At 44.5% G+C, this 21,432-nt stretch overlaps 2 protein-coding genes and 1 long non-coding RNA gene across 3 annotated transcripts; all 3 read right to left on the bottom strand.

Moving 5' to 3' along the window:
* Positions 1-2,285: 2,285 nt before the first annotated feature.
* Positions 2,286-4,776, bottom strand: LOC4345757 (protein OXIDATIVE STRESS 3 LIKE 1). Its single transcript, XM_015793230.3, has 2 exons — positions 4,469-4,776; positions 2,286-3,027 (listed from the first exon to the last, which is right to left on the bottom strand). The coding sequence occupies exons 1-2, from the start codon at positions 4,669-4,671 to the stop codon at positions 2,532-2,534; spliced, it is 699 nt and encodes a 232-aa protein (XP_015648716.1). The 5' UTR covers positions 4,672-4,776; the 3' UTR covers positions 2,286-2,531.
* Positions 4,777-8,236: 3,460 nt separating this feature from the next.
* LOC136351352 (uncharacterized) lies at positions 8,237-9,944 on the bottom strand. The gene is made up of 2 exons (XR_010734375.1): positions 8,905-9,944; positions 8,237-8,827 (listed from the first exon to the last, which is right to left on the bottom strand). It is a non-coding gene; the product is annotated as an uncharacterized lncRNA (long non-coding RNA).
* A 6,698-nt stretch (positions 9,945-16,642) lies between these two features.
* On the bottom strand, positions 16,643-20,672 carry LOC4345756 (probable GTP diphosphokinase RSH2, chloroplastic). The gene is made up of 6 exons (NM_001403629.1): positions 19,578-20,672; positions 19,265-19,450; positions 18,174-18,634; positions 17,917-18,075; positions 17,495-17,846; positions 16,643-17,381 (listed from the first exon to the last, which is right to left on the bottom strand). The coding sequence occupies exons 1-6, from the start codon at positions 20,280-20,282 to the stop codon at positions 17,088-17,090; spliced, it is 2,157 nt and encodes a 718-aa protein (NP_001390558.1). The 5' UTR covers positions 20,283-20,672; the 3' UTR covers positions 16,643-17,087.
* Positions 20,673-21,432: the final 760 nt, after the last annotated feature.

Raw genomic sequence — 21,432 nt, 5'->3', positions numbered from 1 at the left:
ACTAAATTTTAAATTTTAGCAACGGCTGGCTGGTAAGTAAGTCGATGACCTAGCATGGCTAATAAAATAGGTTAGACTAGAGATATAGATGAGAGGTGAACTCTCTCATATAAATTAGTTCCTGTTGACATGAATTTTCTGTTTTATTACATATGTAAATATTTTAAAAATAAAACAAATACCATAGAACAAGTTGTCTAGAAATCATAATTCTTTTTAGAAATGGACCAGAATAAAGTTTTATTTTTAAGAAATTGTATTTTAGAAGCACGGAGATAAATAATCTACGGCAGTAATCCCACAAATCTATACTAGTTTAAAAGGATCTAGTAGTGGTGACAGTGAATCTGCCAACCCCAACTACTTTTATTGTAAATTTTACAAATCACCCCCTGAACTTATGTACTATATTACTTTAAAAGGCTCTAGTGAGGCTTTAGTGGTTGTTTTAGTGAATACGTCATCACAACTACTTTCATCGTAAATTTTGAGTAACTCCTAAACTTCGTTATATTAAAAACCAATCAATCTAAATGTATAGCGGCATATAGAATTAAACAACGGGTAAAACATTTCACGAAAAATACATTTCATTCTGGCAAAGCATAGGTATTTAGCTAGTAAGATAAAAAGAACGTGGTGTTGCATGCTACTCTAGACGAGGATGTATTCCCTTCATCCCAAATTAATATTAATTTAACCTATTACGTACGGGGTGACACATATTCTAATACTACGAATCTGTACAACACTACGATATGTCATCTCATACTAGGTTAATTTATATTGGGAGGAGTATACGTTATGTTGAATAATTGAACTAATGTTTATGTTGCCTTGATCTATGTTGTGGACTAAACCCTAAACCTTAAACTCATGTCTAAAGCATGCCATCTCCAGGGTTATCCTTGGTCTAGTTTCTCTTATCAGTTAAAATTTGAGACAACCCGAGCATATGCTTAGCACTTCCTATTTTAGGATGAATGTATTTATCTTTTTTGGATCACGGTATAACCTTTGTATTTTAACAATAAATAGTACATATCATTCAAATCACTTTAGCTATTTTGTGAAGAGAATAATATACCAATTATTATTTTTGAAGTAAGATAATATATCAATTTTATAGTCTCTTACTCTCTTTTGCCTCATTTATCATCTAAATGTATAAGAACGCAAAATTTCTGTTAAACATGCATGTACCAACCGTAGACTAAATATGATATACATAGCAGATGAAGCAATTCGATTCGGCAGCATGCAACCTTGTAAAATTATAATATGAAATATAATCATGTTTAGTGGATATATATTAAGATTTGAGATGAAAGACTGTAGTATCCCTTGTGAGTGGGAGGGTGGTTGATGCGATAAGTAGTACTATTTTAGTAATGCTTATAATGTGTATAAATTCTGAATCCTAAAAATGCTTATATTTGAGCTAGCTGTGCGATTGTGCAGCATGCAAACATGTACTGTTGTTTAATTTTTGTTCCGTGCGCATGCACTACATCGGTCCTAGCTACCTCAAAGTATGAAAACTGAATAGGACATAAATTCAAGCGTCTGATCTCAGACATACCAAATGAAGCCATCCAACCGTATGTTGCTTACATACTCCTCGTTTCAAAATAACTGACATAGATTAAAGGGTGGTTGGGAAGAAATTTAAATGAGGTGATTGAAGGGAAAAATAGTATTCTAGGATTGCTTTTTTGAGACAAGATTTAAATGTTACAATAATTGTTTTGGGACAGAGAGGTAGTCCATGAATAGATGGCCAAGATTTTTTTTTTCTTTTTCCTGATTTAATCTGAGTATTTCTTTCTTTTTCGATCAATATGGGAATTTCTAGATTTTTTTTTCCTTCACTAGATTAATGTGAGGATTTTTAGGAGAGCCTTAGTATATATAATGCTATTGAAGAGTCCAATAGTTCCTACATTTTCAAATTAGAGTTAGTTTGGTCCCATAAAAACAAACGTTGCATCTATTTTCTTATTACTAAGCACTGAAAAGTGCAAATTCTTCCTTCAATTCATATCAATGAGTTCATTGAAAACCATTCAAGACTCAAGCATCAAATTAGATATTAAGTTAGTCTAGTATAAATCAATGTGATCATCTGCACTGTAAGTTTGTTAACCGCAAAAATCAATGTACATTATCCAAATTACTCATGTTGTGTAGATTCTACAGGCTGCACTGAACTTACTGGTTTCGTAGCGGCCCAGAGGGTCCATGTTCCTAACCAAAAGAGCAACACCATAAAGATACAGTCAGCGGGTCCAGAAGAATGTATAATATAAGGTACTAGAGGATTTAGTTAATTTACAAATGTTAATTTGCATGATACAGACATACACCTTAGGGCTTAGGCCATCGATATCAGTATGTAGTATGCTAATTTACATACAACACAGTAGCCCCAATCATCTTGCAGGCACAGACAACACCATCAAACTCCCCCCTTATTTATTCACAATACAGAAAGACACTAGCAGCCCCAGTAAAACATCAAGAATACTACGCTACTCTGTCGTTTTCTGATCTTTGAGACGACATGAGGATCTTGGCCTATGCAGACGGCGCAAATCCATCATTGAAAATGACCTCACAGGCACAGATGATGTTTTAGGATCACAGGATCCTAATTGTAGTGCTGGAGCATTATAAACCGCAGAATTTTCATCATTAGCAAGCGACGGAGGAGAATGAAGCTGCTCAGTGAGCTCGGTTTCTTCGATGCTGATACTACTGCTGCTCCTGGAACTGCTACTAGCCAAGGTCACCAAAGAGTTTCTGCTCAGACTGGCAAGCCTCTTAGGGGGTCCAGTTTCATAAACTTCTGCTGCTGTCTCCTGTGAAGTTTCATACATGATGCTGTATGCAAGGAGATTCTTCCGTTTTCTCGAATATGCGCTCTCTGCCTTCGCGATGTCCTTTGCAGAGCCACAAGATGAAACAGCTTCCTTGAGACACGCGAAAGATTTTGATTTTCCATTGTAGAATTTGGAGATGCTACGTCTGTTCATGAAAACATGTGGATCTTAGAGAGGTGAAATATAGAAAAATGTCATATCATGTCTGCAGTGTGAACATCCACACTGCAAAAGCTAATAAAATGATGATTGAACCAATAAGTGCCATCACTATAGCCCACATAAAGCTAATATTAGTTATAACCAAACAATTAAAAATGGATAGAATGAAACAACCAAAAGATGCTTAAGGACATTCTACTTGTATGATTGTATCAGGAAAACAGCATGATAACAAAACATCACTGCATATAAAGAATTAAAACACTACGATAAACATCACAACTTCTGTACCCAGGGGAGCAAAGGAGTTGCTTGTACAACCTTTGTCCATGCTTGTTAAAAAATTGCACTTATATACTTCACTGTAGTGATGATACTGGCACCAATGGGTCCTCAATTAGACAATAATTGATGTTTTGTACCTGTTAATCCACTGCAGTCCTTCTCATTTGAAAGTTGCTTCATAACACTGGTCACTACCACATGAAGCAGGTCCTTTTCAGTTAATGAATAATTCAACCAAATATGCCATGATTGTTTGACAGCATGCATTTCTCCATGCTAGAAATTCCTCTAGCTTTACATATCTTAAAGAAGATATACTAGCTTAATTAATTTCGATGGTATGCATTTTAAATTGAAAATTTTGGTGGATAAAGTGATCTTAATTAACGGTAAACTTTGAGACTTTTGACAAGGTTTAAGTAAAAAGTTTAAGTTTCACTAGAACTTTCAACAGCTACCAACTCCTACAAAAAAAATATATATCACAATCACAATCGTCTCTTCTTGAATCATGCATGAAAAGGAAGAGCACTCAACAACCACATGAATTTAACACAAAACGAACTGATTTTCCATTCGACATCGACTTGTCTTTACTTATCCAGAAAAAACATTTCTGTTCACCCTATACTGTAGAGTCAAGCTAATGCTCTGTTAGGTCCGGAGATGAAGCATATAACACAAACACCTCACCAGCACTCCAGCACCAGCAAAAGTTGGCATTTTGACCAACACACAACCTATAACAGCATAATCTGTATGATATCGTGGACAGACTAATTAAAAGCTACTCAATTCTAAATCTAATGGCATAATATATCCAGTAAACTAACATCACCTCAAATTCGATTTCGTCTCTGTGAATTAACAACACAATCAGTGCCCGAAAATAGTCCTCAAACAATACAGGTAGTCCACGGTACATATCATCTCAACAAAATGAAACTCACGATTCAAACTGTTATCCCCTTAAATTGCAACAAATTAACCTGCCCAGATCGTAACTTCCTTGCAATTTCAACACAAATGAGCACCCAATAGATATCAAGAACACCCCCAAAATAACCTATTTCAATTTTTCCTTCAATCCCAAATCACAACAGCAGAAAAAAAAAAAACCCGGCAAGAACTCAACTCACCGGATGGGAAGCGCCTCCTCCAATGCCTCCAACCCCGCGAGGCCCCCTCCTCCCCCGACGAACGCGCTCTGCACCTCCTCCCCCTCCTCCTCCTCCTTCCCCGGCGGCGAGCACTCGTCGCTGTCCTTCCCAATCGAGGACGAGCTGCACGCCGCCGGCATCGCCGCCTCGCGGGCCGCGGCGCGGCCGACGTCCACCGGCATCCGTCCGTCCGACCCGAAGCCGACGGCCCTGATCGCGGTCGGGACACCCCGGATCACCGCACACAACCGCGCACAGATTTGGAGAGAGCGAGAGGCGAGAGAGAGGAGAGATTGTGTAATGGCTTTCTGATTTATATTAGTTTTGATTTTTAAGTTTATTGTTAGTGATGGTGATATGTAACTGATATGGATTATCGTTTATTGCTTTTTTTTCCTGTGCCTAGTCACACAATCTTACGGTAAGTTTACTACGTGATATATACTCTGTGCTAAGTAAATGGCGAGGTTGAGAATTTACAATCTAAGGTGTTTGTTTGGGGGATTGGAAACCCCTTTCATGGCACAAATAATGGAGCGACGAATTATTGTATGATTGTATTAGTTAAAAAACTTAAAATATATAAATTGATATGATTTTTGAATGTAACTCGTATTGCAAAATATGCCGTAGAAGTTGATTAAATGTAAGTAAAGAATGCAGTGTAAGATGTTTTAGTGACCGATTTAGAATTAACACTCTTTTGCCATGTGTAATTGGAGTTTGTTTTGACAAACAGAAAAAAGAATCACACAATAAACAACCCAGGGGCGGAATCCATGGAGCTCTGGGTATTTTCAGGAATAAAAAAAAATTCCAGTTGTTTCTCAACATTAGGCTTCTTTAATTAGTAGCTAAATGTCCGTGATTTGCTACTAATAAAAAATATATTAATGCATTACCCATCCTTTTACATATCAATCTAGTTTTTTTTAAGAAGTTTAGGGATAACTTATAAAATTTACAATGAGAGTAGGCGGGGTAGCAGATTAACTGTCACCACCACTACTTTTTTTAATAGGGATATAGATTTTGTAGTGTACTCAAATTCTTTAGATTTCTATAATATGAATTATTTCTACTGAATTTATGTCAGTATTGCAACTAGATGTGTATTATCCTTAACAATTTTATTTTGTATGAAACGGTTATTTATAAGTGTGAATACCAAACCGTGAATTTCTGCATCAGCCTACTGAAACAACCCTATTAATCTCTATTTACTTGTTTGCTTAAACATTTCTGTGACATTTTAAAATAAGGGACAAATGAAATCATGCACATTGTTTCTACTCTAAATTGATTGCCAAACAATGTTCATTCTTCACATGCTTTGGTCAATTTTTCAACTGAATTCTCAGGCCATTCAGATCTTGGTTGAGGTTAAATTCCAGGGTATCTTTACCCACCACACAAACAAATCAGACATATCTTGTTTTCCTATGAGGAACCAGACAGCATGGAACAGATGAATAATCCTCTGAACTTTGATCAGTTTTGGTGCCTATTTTCCAGTGATGGTTATCTTATCCTGCGACGTGTGCAATAGCACTTTCTTGTAAGCTTCCACAGTCATTCCGGCCTTTTTCTTGCTAAAAATTGGCTGATTTGGACGTGACACCATTGGTCTTGAGCTCTTGGCAGTGCTTGCTTGTTGAGATGAAACTGCAGGGAAAATGTTGTGTCCAACTGTCTCCTCCTCAAGTAAGACACGTCACGTTAGTGTTAACCTGATCCCCTAGTGTATCTTTTAATCTTTTCCTGTTCTTCTTTTCCACAGTTAACTCCTACCCCAGTCTTGGTTTAGCACAGCCTAACTCTCTGAAGTCTGATCTGCCAGTTTGGTGCCTGCCTCCTAGTTACTGTCAAGATTCACAATTTCACATCCTTTTTTTTCTATGAAACAGATTCACATCCAGTTATAACTGGATTTTTGACATTTTAGACTTTTTAAAACATATTTTACAAACAGACCACTAAAAAACTTATTTCAGATATGGATCTATCTCTCGGCACCAAACAACTAGCGCCGACACCATACCTCAACACCAGTCATTTTGACGCTCACCTAAGAACAACTCCTTTTGCTTCAAACTCTACTGATTTGCTATCAAATTTTGAAAAGAAAACTAACCAATAAAATCAATGTATCCTAATTCATTTTAGCCCGTATTGTATTGTGTCAAATTTTGAAGAAAAAATATAGGGAAATTGAATTGTGGCACATGATTGTAATTTGTTTTTGTCCAAGATTTCACAGCAAATCAATAGGATTTAGTTATAAGGAGGAAAGGATGCACATTCTCCTCCATATCAAGATTTTATAGACAAAAATATATTAGAGATAATGAATTAAGATATATTATTATCAATTCTTCCAAAAATTTGACAGCAAATTAATTGGACTTGCAGGTCTAGATGGGAGAGGTTGGCACCGAATTCATCGACGCTGAATTCACTGGCGCCATCAGACCCTCAGCGCCGGAGTATTTAGCCCTGAGATATCCCATCTCGGCACCAACATATCACTGCTGAGGTAGGGTCCATATGTAAGATGTGTTTTATGGGTCTATTTGTATATTATTTTTTAAAATGACTACATTATTAAAAATCTAGCTAGTTATAACATGTGTTTGTTGTGCTTTTCAGTTAGAAAATGAGTCTTTCTATATATTTTATTGAAAAAAATTTAATTACAAAAATTTGACAGAAGCAAATATAATACAATTATAGTGTAATTATATTATAACTTGCATGTAACTACGATACAACTTATATGTAATGTTCCTAAATCTCGCAGTAACATGCTATTTCCACGAAGCGGACCTCTCGAAGCGGACCTCTCGGAATAGAATCTCCTCACATGTAAGCATGTTGTGATTTTTTCTTCCTTGCTAATATGAATTTTAAAACAAATTTAACAGTTCAAAATTATATTAAAGTACACTATAATAATATTATATTTATATTTGATAAATTTTTAAGAGAAATTTGTTGAGATGTATATAACAAAATCGTTAGAAAGTTTTGGTAGTGTGACTTCTTTATTGCCTTTTATTTAAGGACTAGCTAAAGGCTCGTGTGTTGCAACAGAAATTATTAGAGATAAAAGCAAAAGCAAAAAAGAATTATAAGTTTATAACATAGTTAGTTGATTAGGCATATAATGCTATGTTCAAAGCAAAAAGCACGTGTAGGGACCTTATTGACAATGAAGTGCATCGATCTGTCCGGTGCGAACTCGGCGAGTTCTGGCACCACCCGGTCGCAACCTCCGAGTCATGGCATCGTGGTCGCGCCTGTATTTTCTATTATCTGGTTTTGATGCTTCTTAATCCAAAAATACATATTTTATTTATTAGTATTTTATAATAAACTACGCATATTTTAAATGTTATGTAAAGGGATTATCGTTGTATGATGCTAAATTAAATTATTGATCAAAACCTGAGCCAACATGTTAATACTCATTGGTTAGATGCATTCGTATAGTTCCCTAGTGTTTGCTACATGCGGATGAATTAATTTCTTCCTTCGTGACAAAAGGAAGTACGAAGTATGTCTTAGACGCAGAGATTTCGCTTGGCATGGCTCCTGTGGTCCGGACCATTGTGGACCATACACCTCGCATGGCCCATTGTCCATCTGTAGAGGCCCGAAACCGAAACGGGACACTAGGACATAGATGGGCCGAATTCGTAGACGAAAGAGCTGGGCTAAAAATTCTTGGAAAAAGTACACGCAAGGTCCCTCAATTTGTTACCCACATACAAAATCGTCCCCCAACCACAAAACCGGATATCCGGCGTCCCCCAACTTATAAAACCGATCACAATAGTTCCTTCAGCGATTTTGACCATGGTTTTATCCCACATGGCGGCTGACTCAGCGTGGGACCCACGTAGGCCCCACATGTCATGGAGACCATGTCAGCACCCTCTCTCTTTCTCTGTTTCTCTCCTTCCTTTCGCTCTCTGCTCTCGCACAGGCGGCGGCGCGCGCGGCCAGAGGGTGGTGTGGCTGGCGACGGCAGCTCCCGGGTGGCGGCGCGCGGGCTTAGGGCAGCGCGAGCTCGCCGGCCTCCCCGTCCCCCTCGTGCGGTCGGCATTGGCGGCGCGCGGCTACAGCCATCATCACCGATGCGGAGAGGAGGGCCGATGCGGCGGCGACGGCGTCACTGACGCGGTGGGGAAGAGGGTCGGCGTTCTTAGGTGCTTACTCGAGAGTCGAGATAGCTCGTGACTTGGTGAAGCTTGGACGACGACGGCGACCTCGGGATCGGCTTGGCGACGGCGGATGGCGTCAGCTTCACGGCGGCGGCCCACTCCGATCGATGCGCTGCTAAAAGAAGATGTCCAGGGGCTTAGCAATGTCCCCAGGAAGGTGTATTCGCGAGGAATCGAGTTCTAGCTCACCAAGGAAAGAGAAATCAACGGCGAGGACTAGCAGCCGGAGAGGAGGAAGATGGCGTCGATCTCGCGGCTGGAGACTCCTCAGCTTCGCGTGCTAAGGCTTCTGAACCGTGGTGATGTGGCGACGACGCTGGTCAAGTGGCTCGGCAGGATTCGCACTGTGCGTCGAGAACGTGGCTCGTGTGGCGACAACGCTGGCGGAGGCCGGGAGCGTGACCCGAGGCCGCCTTCGCTCCACTCTGCTTCGCCGGCCGCCGCGCGCTCGCCCGCTTGCCGCCACCGCTCCACTCCGCTTCGCCGGCCGCCGCGCTCGCACGCCGCCTCCGCTTCGCCGGCCGCTGCGCTCGCACGACGGCATCGCCAACGCTGCATGCATGATTAATTAGTTAGTTAGCTAAGGCTTTGTGCTATGCTAGTACGTGCATGTGTTGCATGAGCTAGTGGAGCAAGTCTATCGGTTGGTTAGCTTTGTGCATGCAGCTGGTAGTGGATCGAGTGGAGCATGGATGTGTGGCACGACCTCCGCTGCCAGCTCCAAGCCAAGGAGAAGCTCGCGCCGTCGCAAGCAAGTGCCGAAACTCACGCCACCACCCCTCCAAGCACAGACGAAACTCACTGCCGAAACTCGCCGGGCACCTCCTCTAGCTCATGCATGCGGCGGGGCGGCGGCCGGAGATCGAACTCATCGCCATCGTCATCGCGAGGCGGCGGTGAAGGCGAGGCTCTACTTGTTCGCGGCTGCGCAAGTTGACCAGGGAGCCGTCGCACGTGTGGCTCTAGCTCCGCCGCCCCGGTCTCCCGCCGCTCCGCCCCACCAAACGGCAGCCACATCGGCGGCGCCGTCGTCTTCAATCTCCCCTTCCTCTGCCGCCTCACCCCGACGACGACCGCCGCGCTCCTCCTCGCGCGACGGCAGCCATTGGCGGCGCCGCCCGTCCCATCGGCCCTCCTGTCCGCGCTGCTCCTTCCCCGTCAGCCGCCGGCCACGCCGGCCCTCCTCCACGCCGCGTCGAAGACGCTGCCGCCATCCACGCCCAGAGGAAAAAGGAGAGAGGAAGGGAGAGAAGAGGGGAAAAATAGAAAGGGTGGTGACCAAGCTTATCAGTATCCCGATTCGTATCCTAGTATCTTACAATACTACGATGCTACCAAGCCGAAACGATACCGATCCCACCTAGTATCCTAATTTTCATAGTATCTCGATTCTACTATTCATTACTACATGATCCTACACGATCCTACGAAATCTTAGGTGGTATCCCGATTCGACGATCCCTACGATACTACAAAATATTATTTAAGAAAACATGGTTTGAAAATAATGTGAATAAATATGCTCAAATTTATATAAAAATCAGTTAAATATATCAAACCAACGTGGTTTCTTTTGATAAATGTCTCTATTTGTATGACATATATCATTACTACATTTTTTAATATACTAGCAAAATACCCGTGCGTTGCAACGGGTGAAAATTGGAACATCTTTAATGTAATGGCCCAACATAAACGATCACAACCTTACCGATGCTTGCTTTACCTAAAATAATTGGATTATTCACGCGACAACATACATATAATCTAAAATACTTTTTCGATCTCATTCTTGCAACCAATAATAGGATCAATCAAATCCTACATTGCCTCGTATAATCAAGTCTACACAAAATAGAATCACTTTGCTACATGTGCACTCTTCTCTAAATAATAATTAAAAATATGTTTGTTTTTTAATATAATTTCTATAGATGACGAAACAAAAGCCGTTTAAGAGATGAAAAAAATGATTGATACTATCCGACTCATGCGTCTATCAATTTAACGTTTTTTCTCTAATAGTTTTTTCAGAGCTGCTTGTTTTTTTTGTAAACGGTGTTTTTTATGTGAGGTTTTTTCAAACCATTTTTTTAGAAATGGCGTGCTTTTTCTAACAGTTTTTTCCTCGCATGTTTTTTTATTTTTTACAGACGGCAGAAACCTTTTTTAGCTTTTCTGTTCTGACTTTTATTCTCACGCGTTTTTTTGCTTTTTTTTTCTCATGCTTTTTTTAACCGTTTTTATTTTCTCGCGCATTTTTTCTTTTTAGTTGTTCTATGAAAACTTTTCTTTTTAAATAGTTAGATTAGATTAGATTAGAGATAGAGAAGAGATATATAGGGACTAAAAACGAATAGAAATCGGACTTTTTTTTTGCCGTGCTTTTTTTCGCCCTTTGTACTTTTTTTCTCCTTTGTTTTTTTATTTTTTACGAACCTTTTTTTCCCACTTTCTTATAAATCGGACAGACCTTTTTTAATATGAATTTTTTAAGTAGGGACGGACGAAGGAAATGTTTTAAATTTTTTAATAGTAGAGATAGAGAAGTATACATAGCTCATATACATACGTATAAAAAAGAAAAAATATACAATATATAAAGTTTGTATACGTGTATATAAATTTTATATACATACATAGTATTAAGAAATAAAAAAAAGAAAGAAAAAGAAAGAAAAAAAGGGAAAAGAAACGGAAAAAAAAGAAGAAAAACAAACAACCGTACGGGAAATAGGATAATATAGGAATATGATTTTTTTCCAACTTTTAAGGGAATCGGATCTACTGTGTTTTTTTCGCCACTTTTTTTCATAAGAATCGGACATTTTTTTTCCGCCTTGCCATAGGAATCGGAATTTTTTTTGATTTTTCTTTTTTTCGCACATTTTTTCGTCCGGTTTGTTTTTGTTCGCCCGATTCCTTTTGGATCGGACAACTTTGGTTTTTTGGCCCGGTTCTTTTTCGCCCTTTTTTTTTCTGGATTGGACAGTTTTGGTTTTTCTTTTCTTTTTTTCGCACTTTTTTTTGCCCAGTTTTTTTATCGGACAAACCTGGTTTTTTCGCTCGGTTTTTTTGACGGACGATAGAAGCACCTCTTATTTTTTAAGTAGTAGTAGATAATGGCTATATATAATTAATATAAATATTAATTAAACTTAAAAAAAGAAAATCTCATAGTATCCCGATACTAAGATACGATTCTACGATACGATATTACTTTGAGCAAAACGATACTGCCTAGTATCCCGATCCTAACAACCTTGGTGGTGACGTGGTCTATCTGACATGTGGGGCCCACATAGATCAACGTTGAGTCAGCCGCCATGTGGGACAAAACCGAGGTCAAAAAACGCCAAGAGATCTATTGTGACCGGTTTTGTAAGTTAGGGGACGTTAGATGTCCGGTTTTATGGTTGGGGGACGATTTTATATCTGGCTAACAAGTTGAGGGATCTTTGGTGTACTTTTTCCTAAATTCTTTCGTGGCCGTAGTTGCCCAATTTCGTTGATTGGACAGTAGGTAGGCCAAATTCATTAGAGACCCAAATAGTTGACGGGAATTAACAAGGCCAATTTCAGTTGTGGATCAAATATACTAAAGGGAAATGGACTAAAATCTATAATGCCTCCCTCTTGCCCCTGTTCGAATCGCATCTTTTAACAGCAAAACAAACCGTGTAAATCATATCCTCCAACTTTGAAAACCAGTGCATTTTAACTTTTTTGGTGGTTTAGAAAGCGGTTTTTACTAATATGATAGGTTAACCATAGTTGACTCGCTAACGTGTTTACACAAGACCCCATGTAAGTGAAAAAAAAAATATACGACCTACCAATCAACTCATTCTTGTTCTCCCATCTTTTTTTTTTCACAAACGTGCCCGCATACGTGAGCTCTCCTTTGCCGCTCTCTTGTCCTCACCGTTGTTCTCCCTCTCCCGACTGCCTCATCGGTCGCCACCACCAACAAACAGAAACGCCACAGCATGCTCTCCTTGCTCCCTGAAGCTGCTCTGCTCTCAGCAGCGCCAATCACCGTCATTGGAGCTAGGAAGCCGAATCCTAACTCGACTCGTCAGTGTCCAAACCTCAAAATTCACCCCCCACCAAACCGTCCTTGTTCAAAATTAATGGTAAGAATAAAATCCATGTCCCAAGTACACCAAAACCCCTCAGTTTCCATCCCTATACCACCGTCGCTGTTCTACTTAGCCACTGTGGACCGCACGACACGTTGCCCCCAGTGCATCTTTGTGCCCAACCACTATTACATCGAGCTCCTCCGTGATCTCCTCGAACTCCCAAGCCATCATGCCCCTGCCTAAACTCGCTGGAGCGCTGCCACCACGAGCACCATCGCCGCCTACTTCTGCCCACCGCCACCAACCTTGCCATCGATGCCTCTACCGTCGTGAGACATGGGAAAGGGGTCGCTTTGACCCCTAGACCTAGGAATAGGTCTCCCTTAGTCAGTCCCGAGCCTCCATCCCTGAACCGTGCCACGCCGGGAGCGGGGACGGAGGCCGGCGAGGCAAGGGCAGAGTCCGGCCACAGCAGCAACGCGGTAGGGGCAGCGGCCGGATGCAGTAGTAAAGCGACGAGCACGGCGGGGGGCGGAGGCCGGCTGCAGCAGCAGAGCGACGAGCGCTGTAGGGACGGAAGCAGCAAGCGGGCCTAATTCATAGGTGGGCTGAAATTGTTGATGGGAATAAGTGGGCCAAGTTTGCTGGCGGTCCAAATTACTCCCTCCATTTTAGGTTATAAGACATTTTGGCTTTAGACAAAGTCAATCTGATTCAAGTTTGACTAAGTTTATTGATAAATATAGTAATATTTATAATAATAAATTAGTTTCATCAAATCAATAATCGAATACATTTTTATAATAAATTTGTCTTGGGTTGAAAATGTTACTACTTTTTTCTACAAACTTAATAAAACTTAAAACAATTTGACTTTGAATAAAGTCGAAACATTTTATAACCTAAAACGGATGAAGTATTAATGAGTAAACTGTGTCAAGTTATATGGTGGGCTGAATTCCTTGATGGGCCATATTTATTCTTGAGACGAATTCGAGGACATGAATTAGGTGGAAAAAGTACACTAAAGGTCCCTCAACTTGTCAGCGAGATACGAAAACGTCCTCGAACCATAAAACCAGATATACGAGGTCCCTTAACTATATAAAACCAGTCACCCGAGATCCCTCAGCGGTTTTCGTCCCGGTTTTATCCTACGTTGCGCTTTGACCACGGTCGTTGGTGGCTGAGTCAGCGTGGGACCCCGTGGGCCCCACGTGTCAGCCTCTTCTTCTCCTCTCCTCTTCACCTCTCCCTCTCTCTTCTCCATGGGCGGCGGACGGCGGAGCGGCGTGCGGGTGGGCGCAGGTGGAGGGGCAGCAGCTGCACGAGCGGCGGCCGGCGGGGGAGCAGCGGGGCGCGGCCGTCACCGCGTCGTCGGCCGGATCTCCTCTCCCGCCTCGCGCCCGTTGGCCTCGTCTGGCTCTCCATCGAAGAGGATGCGGCGAGGAGGGAGTTGGCAGAGGGGCGGACGGGAGGATGCGGCGGCACTCGATCTCTCCGCGGCGGAGAGCGCGGACGGGAGGATGCGGCCGGCGGAGGCGGCGTGCGAGCGGAGCGGAGCGGAGCGGAAGCGGAGGCGCGGCGGTGGCGGCAGGCGACGCCCCACGCGGCCACCGCCACCGAACAAAAAATCAAGAAGGACGCTTCCGCCGCTGACCGCCGCTCGCCGCACTCCGATTGCCGCGCCGCCGCTCGTCGCCGGCCACCCTCCGCCGTTCGTCGCTAGCTGCAGGCCGCCGAGCCTGAGAGCCGATGCACGTCGCTGGCCCCCAAGCCGCCGGTCGACGCCGGCAACTGTCCGCTGACCACCGTGCAAGCTAGCCAGGTGCCCAGGTCCAACCTGCATGGCACTGTTACACGAAGAAAAACGGGAAAAGCGCTTACGACGCCGACCGCCGGCCACTGCACGCCGGACGCCGCTCACCGCTGCCCACCGCTCACCGCTCTTCCGATCAGGACTTCCTGAACTCTATGGCAGTTTTTGCCGATTATATATTCTGGAAATTACATCCTGATTTTTGAAACAATTAGGCAGCAGCACATGGATATATACACATCTACCACTTAACCAAAGTAAGCAGGCAAAAACACAAGATTGGTGGAGGAACTCTGATTGAAATATTGAATTAACCAAAGTAAACGCCATAGAAGCTTCAGTATTGATGGTCCAGGTGAGATGCATTGGCATATGGTTCAACAAGATCCCAGTTTTTACTGTCGTGTGGGTCGCTAATAGGGAGAGGTCAATCGCTGAGCCCGACGTTAACACAGCTCAAAAAATCACAAGAGGAGGCCTAGGAGGTTGCACTCCTCGTCGGCGACGAAGAGCAGCGACGACACCGACTCGATGGCGCCGGAGCGCGTCCCGCTTCTTGCTGGCAAGCTTGGACACGACGAGCGCGGCAGACGCCATGGCGGCGGCCTCGGCGGCGCCGTTCCAAGTGAGCATCTCCACCAGCCGGTCCACCACCGCCGCCTACGTGCCGACCCGTCGGAGCGCGGCCTCGCCGAGCCGCGGGTTTGTCGCGACCGTTCCAGGCAGGGGCGGATCTACCCATTAGGCGGGGTGGGTCGACCGACTCAGCTACGACTCGTGTTGCCCCACACTTTCAAGACCACCTTATTCTTTTATAGTAGTCATGGACTATCAAAATTAGGTATAACAAGGTATAAACATCTAACAAATTGAGACACTTATACGAATGAACTATTAATACGATATGTGTTGTGTTCGATTGCTCTTATCGAGTTAACATCGCCGTTCTCCGTCCCATCTATATTTTAAAGCTGCGTTCGCCACTGGTTCCAGGTGGGCATCTCCACCAGCCGGTCCACCATCGCCGCTGACGTGCCGACCCGCCGGAGCGCGGCCTCGCCGAGCCACGGGTTCGCCGCGACGTTGACGAGGATCCCGACGCGGCCGCGGCCGCCCGTCGCGCCATCCTCCTCGCCGGTGGCCGCCCATTGCAGAGAAGTCAGAAGTGAGAGAGAGAGAGAGAGACAAGGAAGGGAGAGAAAAAGGGAAAGAGGGAGAGGAGGCTGACGTAGACACCTGACATGTGGGGCCACATGGGTCTCACGCTGACAGCTGCTACGTAGGCTAAAACCGGGGTGAAAACCACCGAGGGATCTCGAGTGACCGGTTTTGTATAGTTGAGGGACCCCACATATCTGGTTTTACGGTTCAAGGACGTTTTTTATCCCGATGACAAATTGAGGGACCTTCGGTGTACTTTTTCCGAATTAGGTGGGACGAATTCGCTGAGTGGAATTCGAGGGCTGAATGTATGCAGGCCGAATTCATTGACAGGAATTTAGTCGGCGTTCATTCGTGTCCTTTGGTGGGCCTTAAACTCCTTCGGGCTCCCGGCTTCCGCTCCGGCGCTGCGCCGCCGCCGCCACGGCGTCGCTGATGAGTTTGCCATGCCACCCAACATCAAAACCCTAGCACCGCATCCCGAGAAAATCCCAAACGCAGCTTAATCCACGCCTGAACCGAAGACGACGCGAAAAATCGAGCTCCACCGGCCAGCCATGCCTTCGATCTCGCTCCTCCGTGTTGCATCCCTCCAAGGCTCCAGCCCGGCGATCCATCCTGATTGAGATGTGCCCTCAAGGTCTCGATCTCCATTTTGATAGCATGTCTGATTGCTTTCATGATTTCTGCAGGATAGTTGAGAATTTTCCTCAGCCTTCTCCTCATTCAGTACTGCCTCCTGTCCACAAGCTTTGCCTGGAGAGCTGTCACCTCCAGAGCCAACAATCCTAGGCTCATCAACCAGCTGTGCACACAATTTCTGTCCAACAAAAACTGCACCAAGGAAATCTTGACAAATCTTCAGCCAGAATATATTATACTGAAAGCATCCTAGTCCACAGGAAGGAAGCACACGAGGTTCAGAAGGCGACATCTATCAGCCAGGCTACCGAATACTGATGGTGGCTGCTTTTCATAGCCAAGCAAAAAAAGTTCAGAATTGCCACTGGAATATACAGTAGATGTATTACAACAACACACGGACAAGGCAGTGAATGTCCCCCCCTCCTGAATCTTGGGAGGATCTGAATTTCTAGTACAGATTTGATCAGCTTGTAAACTGTTTACTGTTATAGACAGCTTTGGATCAGAACACTGAACACCTAACTCCACACCTTTGACAATTCAGCTGGGGGTGTTCATTTGGCTCTCTCCTGCAAGAATTAGTATCTGGGATATATACAAGGAAGCAAATGGAGGTTGAGGGCATTGTACAACAGGAGGTTAACATGGTAGTCGTGACACCGTCAGCTTGCCGGACCGTCCCGGGTGGTGGCGAGGGCAAACCCGCCTCGTTCATACATGCGCTGGATCTCTTCCCGATACTCAGTTAGCGACTTGTGTGGGAGCGCAGGCGTCAGCTCCACCACATCTCCCATGCACAGTTTCCGGTTAGGGTCACTTATGGGCTTGTGGTTAACCCTCGGGCGCAATTCCTCTTTCAGTGGGAAGCTGTAAGGGCTGCATCTTGGACTATTGGCCCCCACTCTCTCCATCAGATCGACTACAGTTGAGTTCGCAGGAAGCTCTTGGACAGACATCTAAAGTCAAAAATATAATTTTGTCAGACAATTGAAATGGCCAGTTATATCATCACAGAATATTACTATTTTCGACATGACAAGTTGGGAAGAAATCAAAAGGAGAGGCATACCTTATCATGTTCAAGCATAATCACAAAGATGGGTCCATCGTGGTTGCACTGGCGAGTGTAAGAATAAGGGCAGTCCTCCGAATGCGAGGGAAATGGACATGGTGGCCTAATGGCATCAGAGCGGCCTAAACCTGAGGACCGCTCTTTGCTCATTGCTTCGCATTGCCATGTGAGCACCCATCTTGCCCATTCCACCATTTGGAGTACAAAAGAGTGCTTGCAACCACCTTCCTTGTATCTCCAGTGTGCAGCAAATCCATACTCTGCTTGTAGATGCATTTCTTTTGTTCGGATCTGAACTTCAAATGGGTGTATGCCCTCACACATGATGACAGTGTGCAATGACCGATACCTGCAACTAGTAAATTAGCAGGGATTCTTGTAGAGATTTTAACAAATTGATCAAACATTATTCTACATACCCATTCAATTTTGGATGCAGGATATAGTCCTTAAATCGTCCAGCAACTCGGGGCCAGAGCTTATGGACAATGTCAAGAGCTTGGTAACAATCCTGCTCTGTATCAACCACAAGACGTAGACCATGAATGTCATGAACATCATCCATCGTTAAGTTCTTCCTGGAGGGCCACATGCATTGCATGGTAAGTTGCTGTGCATACCCATTTGTGACAATAATATTCAGTTTTCAATAATTTAAATTAAGAATTCGACATACTTTATCATCTTGGAGTATATGCTGTACAGGCTCTTGTGCCTCCCAGAAAGACTGTGATACGAAATACCTTCATCTCTTAGACCTTTATCAAGTTTATCCAGAGTAGATGTAAGAAGTGCTTCGTCAAAAGATATGACAAGTTTGGAGGAAAGCTCCTTGTGCTCCTCTGGGTTCAAATGCTTAAAGCAAATATTTTCCAGCTGGTCTTTCCAGCTAGCGATTCCTAACCGATTAGCCAACGGCACAAATATCTCCATAGTCTCCTTAGCGAATCTTTGTTGTTTGACCAAAGGCAAAGCTTCTATTGTCTTCATGTTGTGTAGACGATCTGCTAGCTTTATCAGAACTGCTCTTGCATCAGCCATTGCAAGAAACATTGTATGCAGGCGGTCTGCTTCAACGGTTCTGCTTGCAGTATTGTTGTCCCGAGCAAGTTTGCTCAAGTGGCTTAACTTGGAGACCTGAATAAAGCATAAATTGCAATACAAAGACTTTTACATTTGGACTAGGTGTAATCAAAATTAGTTAGAAGATGGTTCAGGTAATGCATTGCTACCAAAAAAAAATCATTTTTCAACAAGGAAATGTATTTAAAGACATAATCAAATTCCTTCAGATGAGAGCAGGAAATAAGCAGTTCAACCAAACTCCACTGTTGTTTAACATTTCCCAAGAATGGCCATATACAGTATTAAAAAACAAAGAAGAAACAACACCACCACACAGGGGAGTACAAAATATGGTTAAAGTTGTGTCACTAATTGGTTGCTACAAGTAATAGATCAAATCTGCAGCATGCCAAAAAAGAGGTGGGCGACATCCTGAGCAAGCACTTCAGCCAGCTAAACATTTCGTTTACTTAGCAGTAAAGCTATCCATATGATTGAAAGCTTTAGTAGTGAAGTTATCCATATGGTTGAAAGCTTAAGCAAGATGAGCACATGGCCTGTTGACTTTGAATAATCAACAATGATAACATAGATAATTCAATCATAGCCGTGGAACCAGCCCTTCATCTACTAAACTGGGAGAGCTCCTAAACTATTATGAATTTATGATCCATCTAAAAATCAAGTAAACAAAACTCATACCCCTTCAACTAGATCAGCCACGCCGGCACCAAACATCCGGAAAATCTGATCATAATCCATGAAGCTATCATCAATGGTGTCATGCAGGAGTCCGGCAGAGACGACGGTCGCGTTTGCGCCTATCTTGGCTAGAAGCACGGCGGTCTCCACACAATGCTGCAAGTACGGATCACCACTCGCCCGCGTCTGATCACACAGGCAAAGCACAAAGGGCACTAGATTTAAGGACATAGATAATTACACCTTGCAAAAAAGAAAAAGCAAGAAGTTAACATTGGAGTTTCGTCCAAGTTCTTGGGAATTGGGATTCCACCTGGCCTCGGTGCGCCCTCTCAGCCTCGAAGAAGGCCTTGACGACGAGCTCGTCGTGGAAGATGCGGTGGCGAGCCTGGGCGCCGGCGAGGAGGTCGCGAGCGTACGGCTCGCACGACGGCTCCGCCTCGGAGAGGTGCTCGTCGAGCTCGAACGCGAGCTCGCCGGCACCGACACCGACAGCAGCCGAGACGCCGAGCGGCAGCGCGGCGACCGGCGCGTAATCGACGCAGGAGCCGAGCGCGTTGCGCACGAAGCTGGAGAAGAGCCGCTCGCGCTCGCGGCCGGCGAGCCAGGACGCCGAGGGGCTCCGTGACGCCGGCGAGGAGGCCGGGCTGTGGAACAGCGGCACGGGGCTGTGGTGGAGCATGTCCCGCCACTTGAACGGCGACGACGGCTGCGGGTAGGAGTAGCCCCCGCCCCCGCCCCCGCCGCCGACGGCCGTCGCCTCGCCGGATCTATCGTGCCAGAGCGCGCCCAGCTCGTCCTGAGCCGCGGCGGCGCGAGGGGCGGCGGTAGGTGAGGAGAAGAGGCAGGATAGCCCACCAGCGATGGCCTGGTGGCGGTGGGAGCTCGCCGGCGACGGGGGAGCCGCGGTGGCGCACGGCGCCGAGCCCCGGGAGCTCGCCTCAAGCTCCGACGACGACGACGACGTGTAGACCGCCCCCGGCGGGCTGGTGTACACGGCAATCGCCGGCACGGACATCCTCGCCGCGACCTCCCCCAACCTCTAAACCACCAAAAATCAAACTCCACAAAACCGCAATTCCCCTTCCCCCCACCAAACCAACTTCCGAAATTCGGATTTCGCGCTACCACCAATCCAACCAACTTAAATCGACTGACCACCCGCCAATCAATCAATCAATCAAATCCGAGCAGCTAGAAGGCCGCACTAAACTTAAGCTGCAGAGCACGAATCCCGCGCGAAACACTTCGATCTTCGGGCGATCAAACCGAGCGAATTCGCGGCGGGAGGGGAGATTTTGCGCGTGTTTCTTGTGGGTTCGCTCGCGTGGGCGTAAGGGGCGTTGTGAGGTGTGGATTTCGGGGGCGAGAGGTTGGAGAAGAATCTGGGTGACTCCTCGCTAACAATAGGCCGCAGCTGGGAAAGAGGAGGTGAAATGTCGGAACTGCCCCGTTCCGGGAAAGAATCTTCGCGGGAATTTAGCGGGTGTTTTTTTTTTTAGCTCATATCCGTTTCAGGCATTGCGATAGTGTCTGCTTCTTATTACCGGCGGGAATAACCTCTCTTGTTTATTCGTATCCAGCGTGGACCGACCAAGCTGTGCTTTCGTCAGCTGTAAATTATGGTAAATTTGGAAAGTATTTTGTATTTTAACTTTGATTTAAAAATTTTACATGGTCCTTTTTTTACTTGTCTTGCATCATGCTCCCTCCGTTTTCACTATTGTATCAAATTTTACCACTCATAACTCTCAAATGATTAGACTACAATAAATTTATATTTAAGGGTAATTCGATCCATGGTATTGCAAATATATCATTTCAAATAAATATCATTACAATTCGTCTACTCGTAGCCATGACACTGAAATTTTACAAAATTGTAACCGTGCCACTATCGTTACGTTTTCCATCCATTTACTCATCTGCACATGGGACCAATCATGTTAGAATCATCTTCTTCCTTTCACCCTCTCTTATCTTATTCCATCTCTGCAATTTTCAACACTGCCTCCTGTGCCAGCCACGAGCGTCCTGGCTAACTCCATCGGCGTCCGCCCCCTACCTGTTGGGGGCCTCCAGCTTGACGTCCAGTTGCAGCGCGTGTATGGCCATCATGTATCTATATCTGACCTTATCGCTGCTACTTAGTGCCACCGGCGAACCTG

The sequence above is a fragment of the Oryza sativa genome, chromosome 8, assembly GCF_034140825.1.
Source record: "Oryza sativa Japonica Group chromosome 8, ASM3414082v1".
Classification (NCBI taxonomy): domain Eukaryota; kingdom Viridiplantae; phylum Streptophyta; class Magnoliopsida; order Poales; family Poaceae; genus Oryza; species Oryza sativa.
This window is presented reverse-complemented; position numbering and strand designations above follow the sequence as displayed.

Coding starts and splice junctions, on each gene's coding strand:
- LOC4345756 (NM_001403629.1), bottom strand. CDS start 20,282: ATGTCCGTGCCGGCGATTGCCGTGTACACCAGCCCGCCGGGGGCGGTC. Junction 17,847..17,916: donor CTGCATCCAAAATTGAATGG/GTATGTAGAATA, acceptor TACTAGTTGCAG/GTATCGGTCATTGCACACTG. Junction 17,382..17,494: donor TTATGCTTGAACATGATAAG/GTATGCCTCTCC, acceptor TTTTGACTTTAG/ATGTCTGTCCAAGAGCTTCC.
- LOC4345757 (XM_015793230.3), bottom strand. CDS start 4,671: ATGCCGGTGGACGTCGGCCGCGCCGCGGCCCGCGAGGCGGCGATGCCG. Junction 3,028..4,468: donor GAGGAGGCGCTTCCCATCCG/GTGAGTTGAGTT, acceptor TTTCATGAACAG/ACGTAGCATCTCCAAATTCT.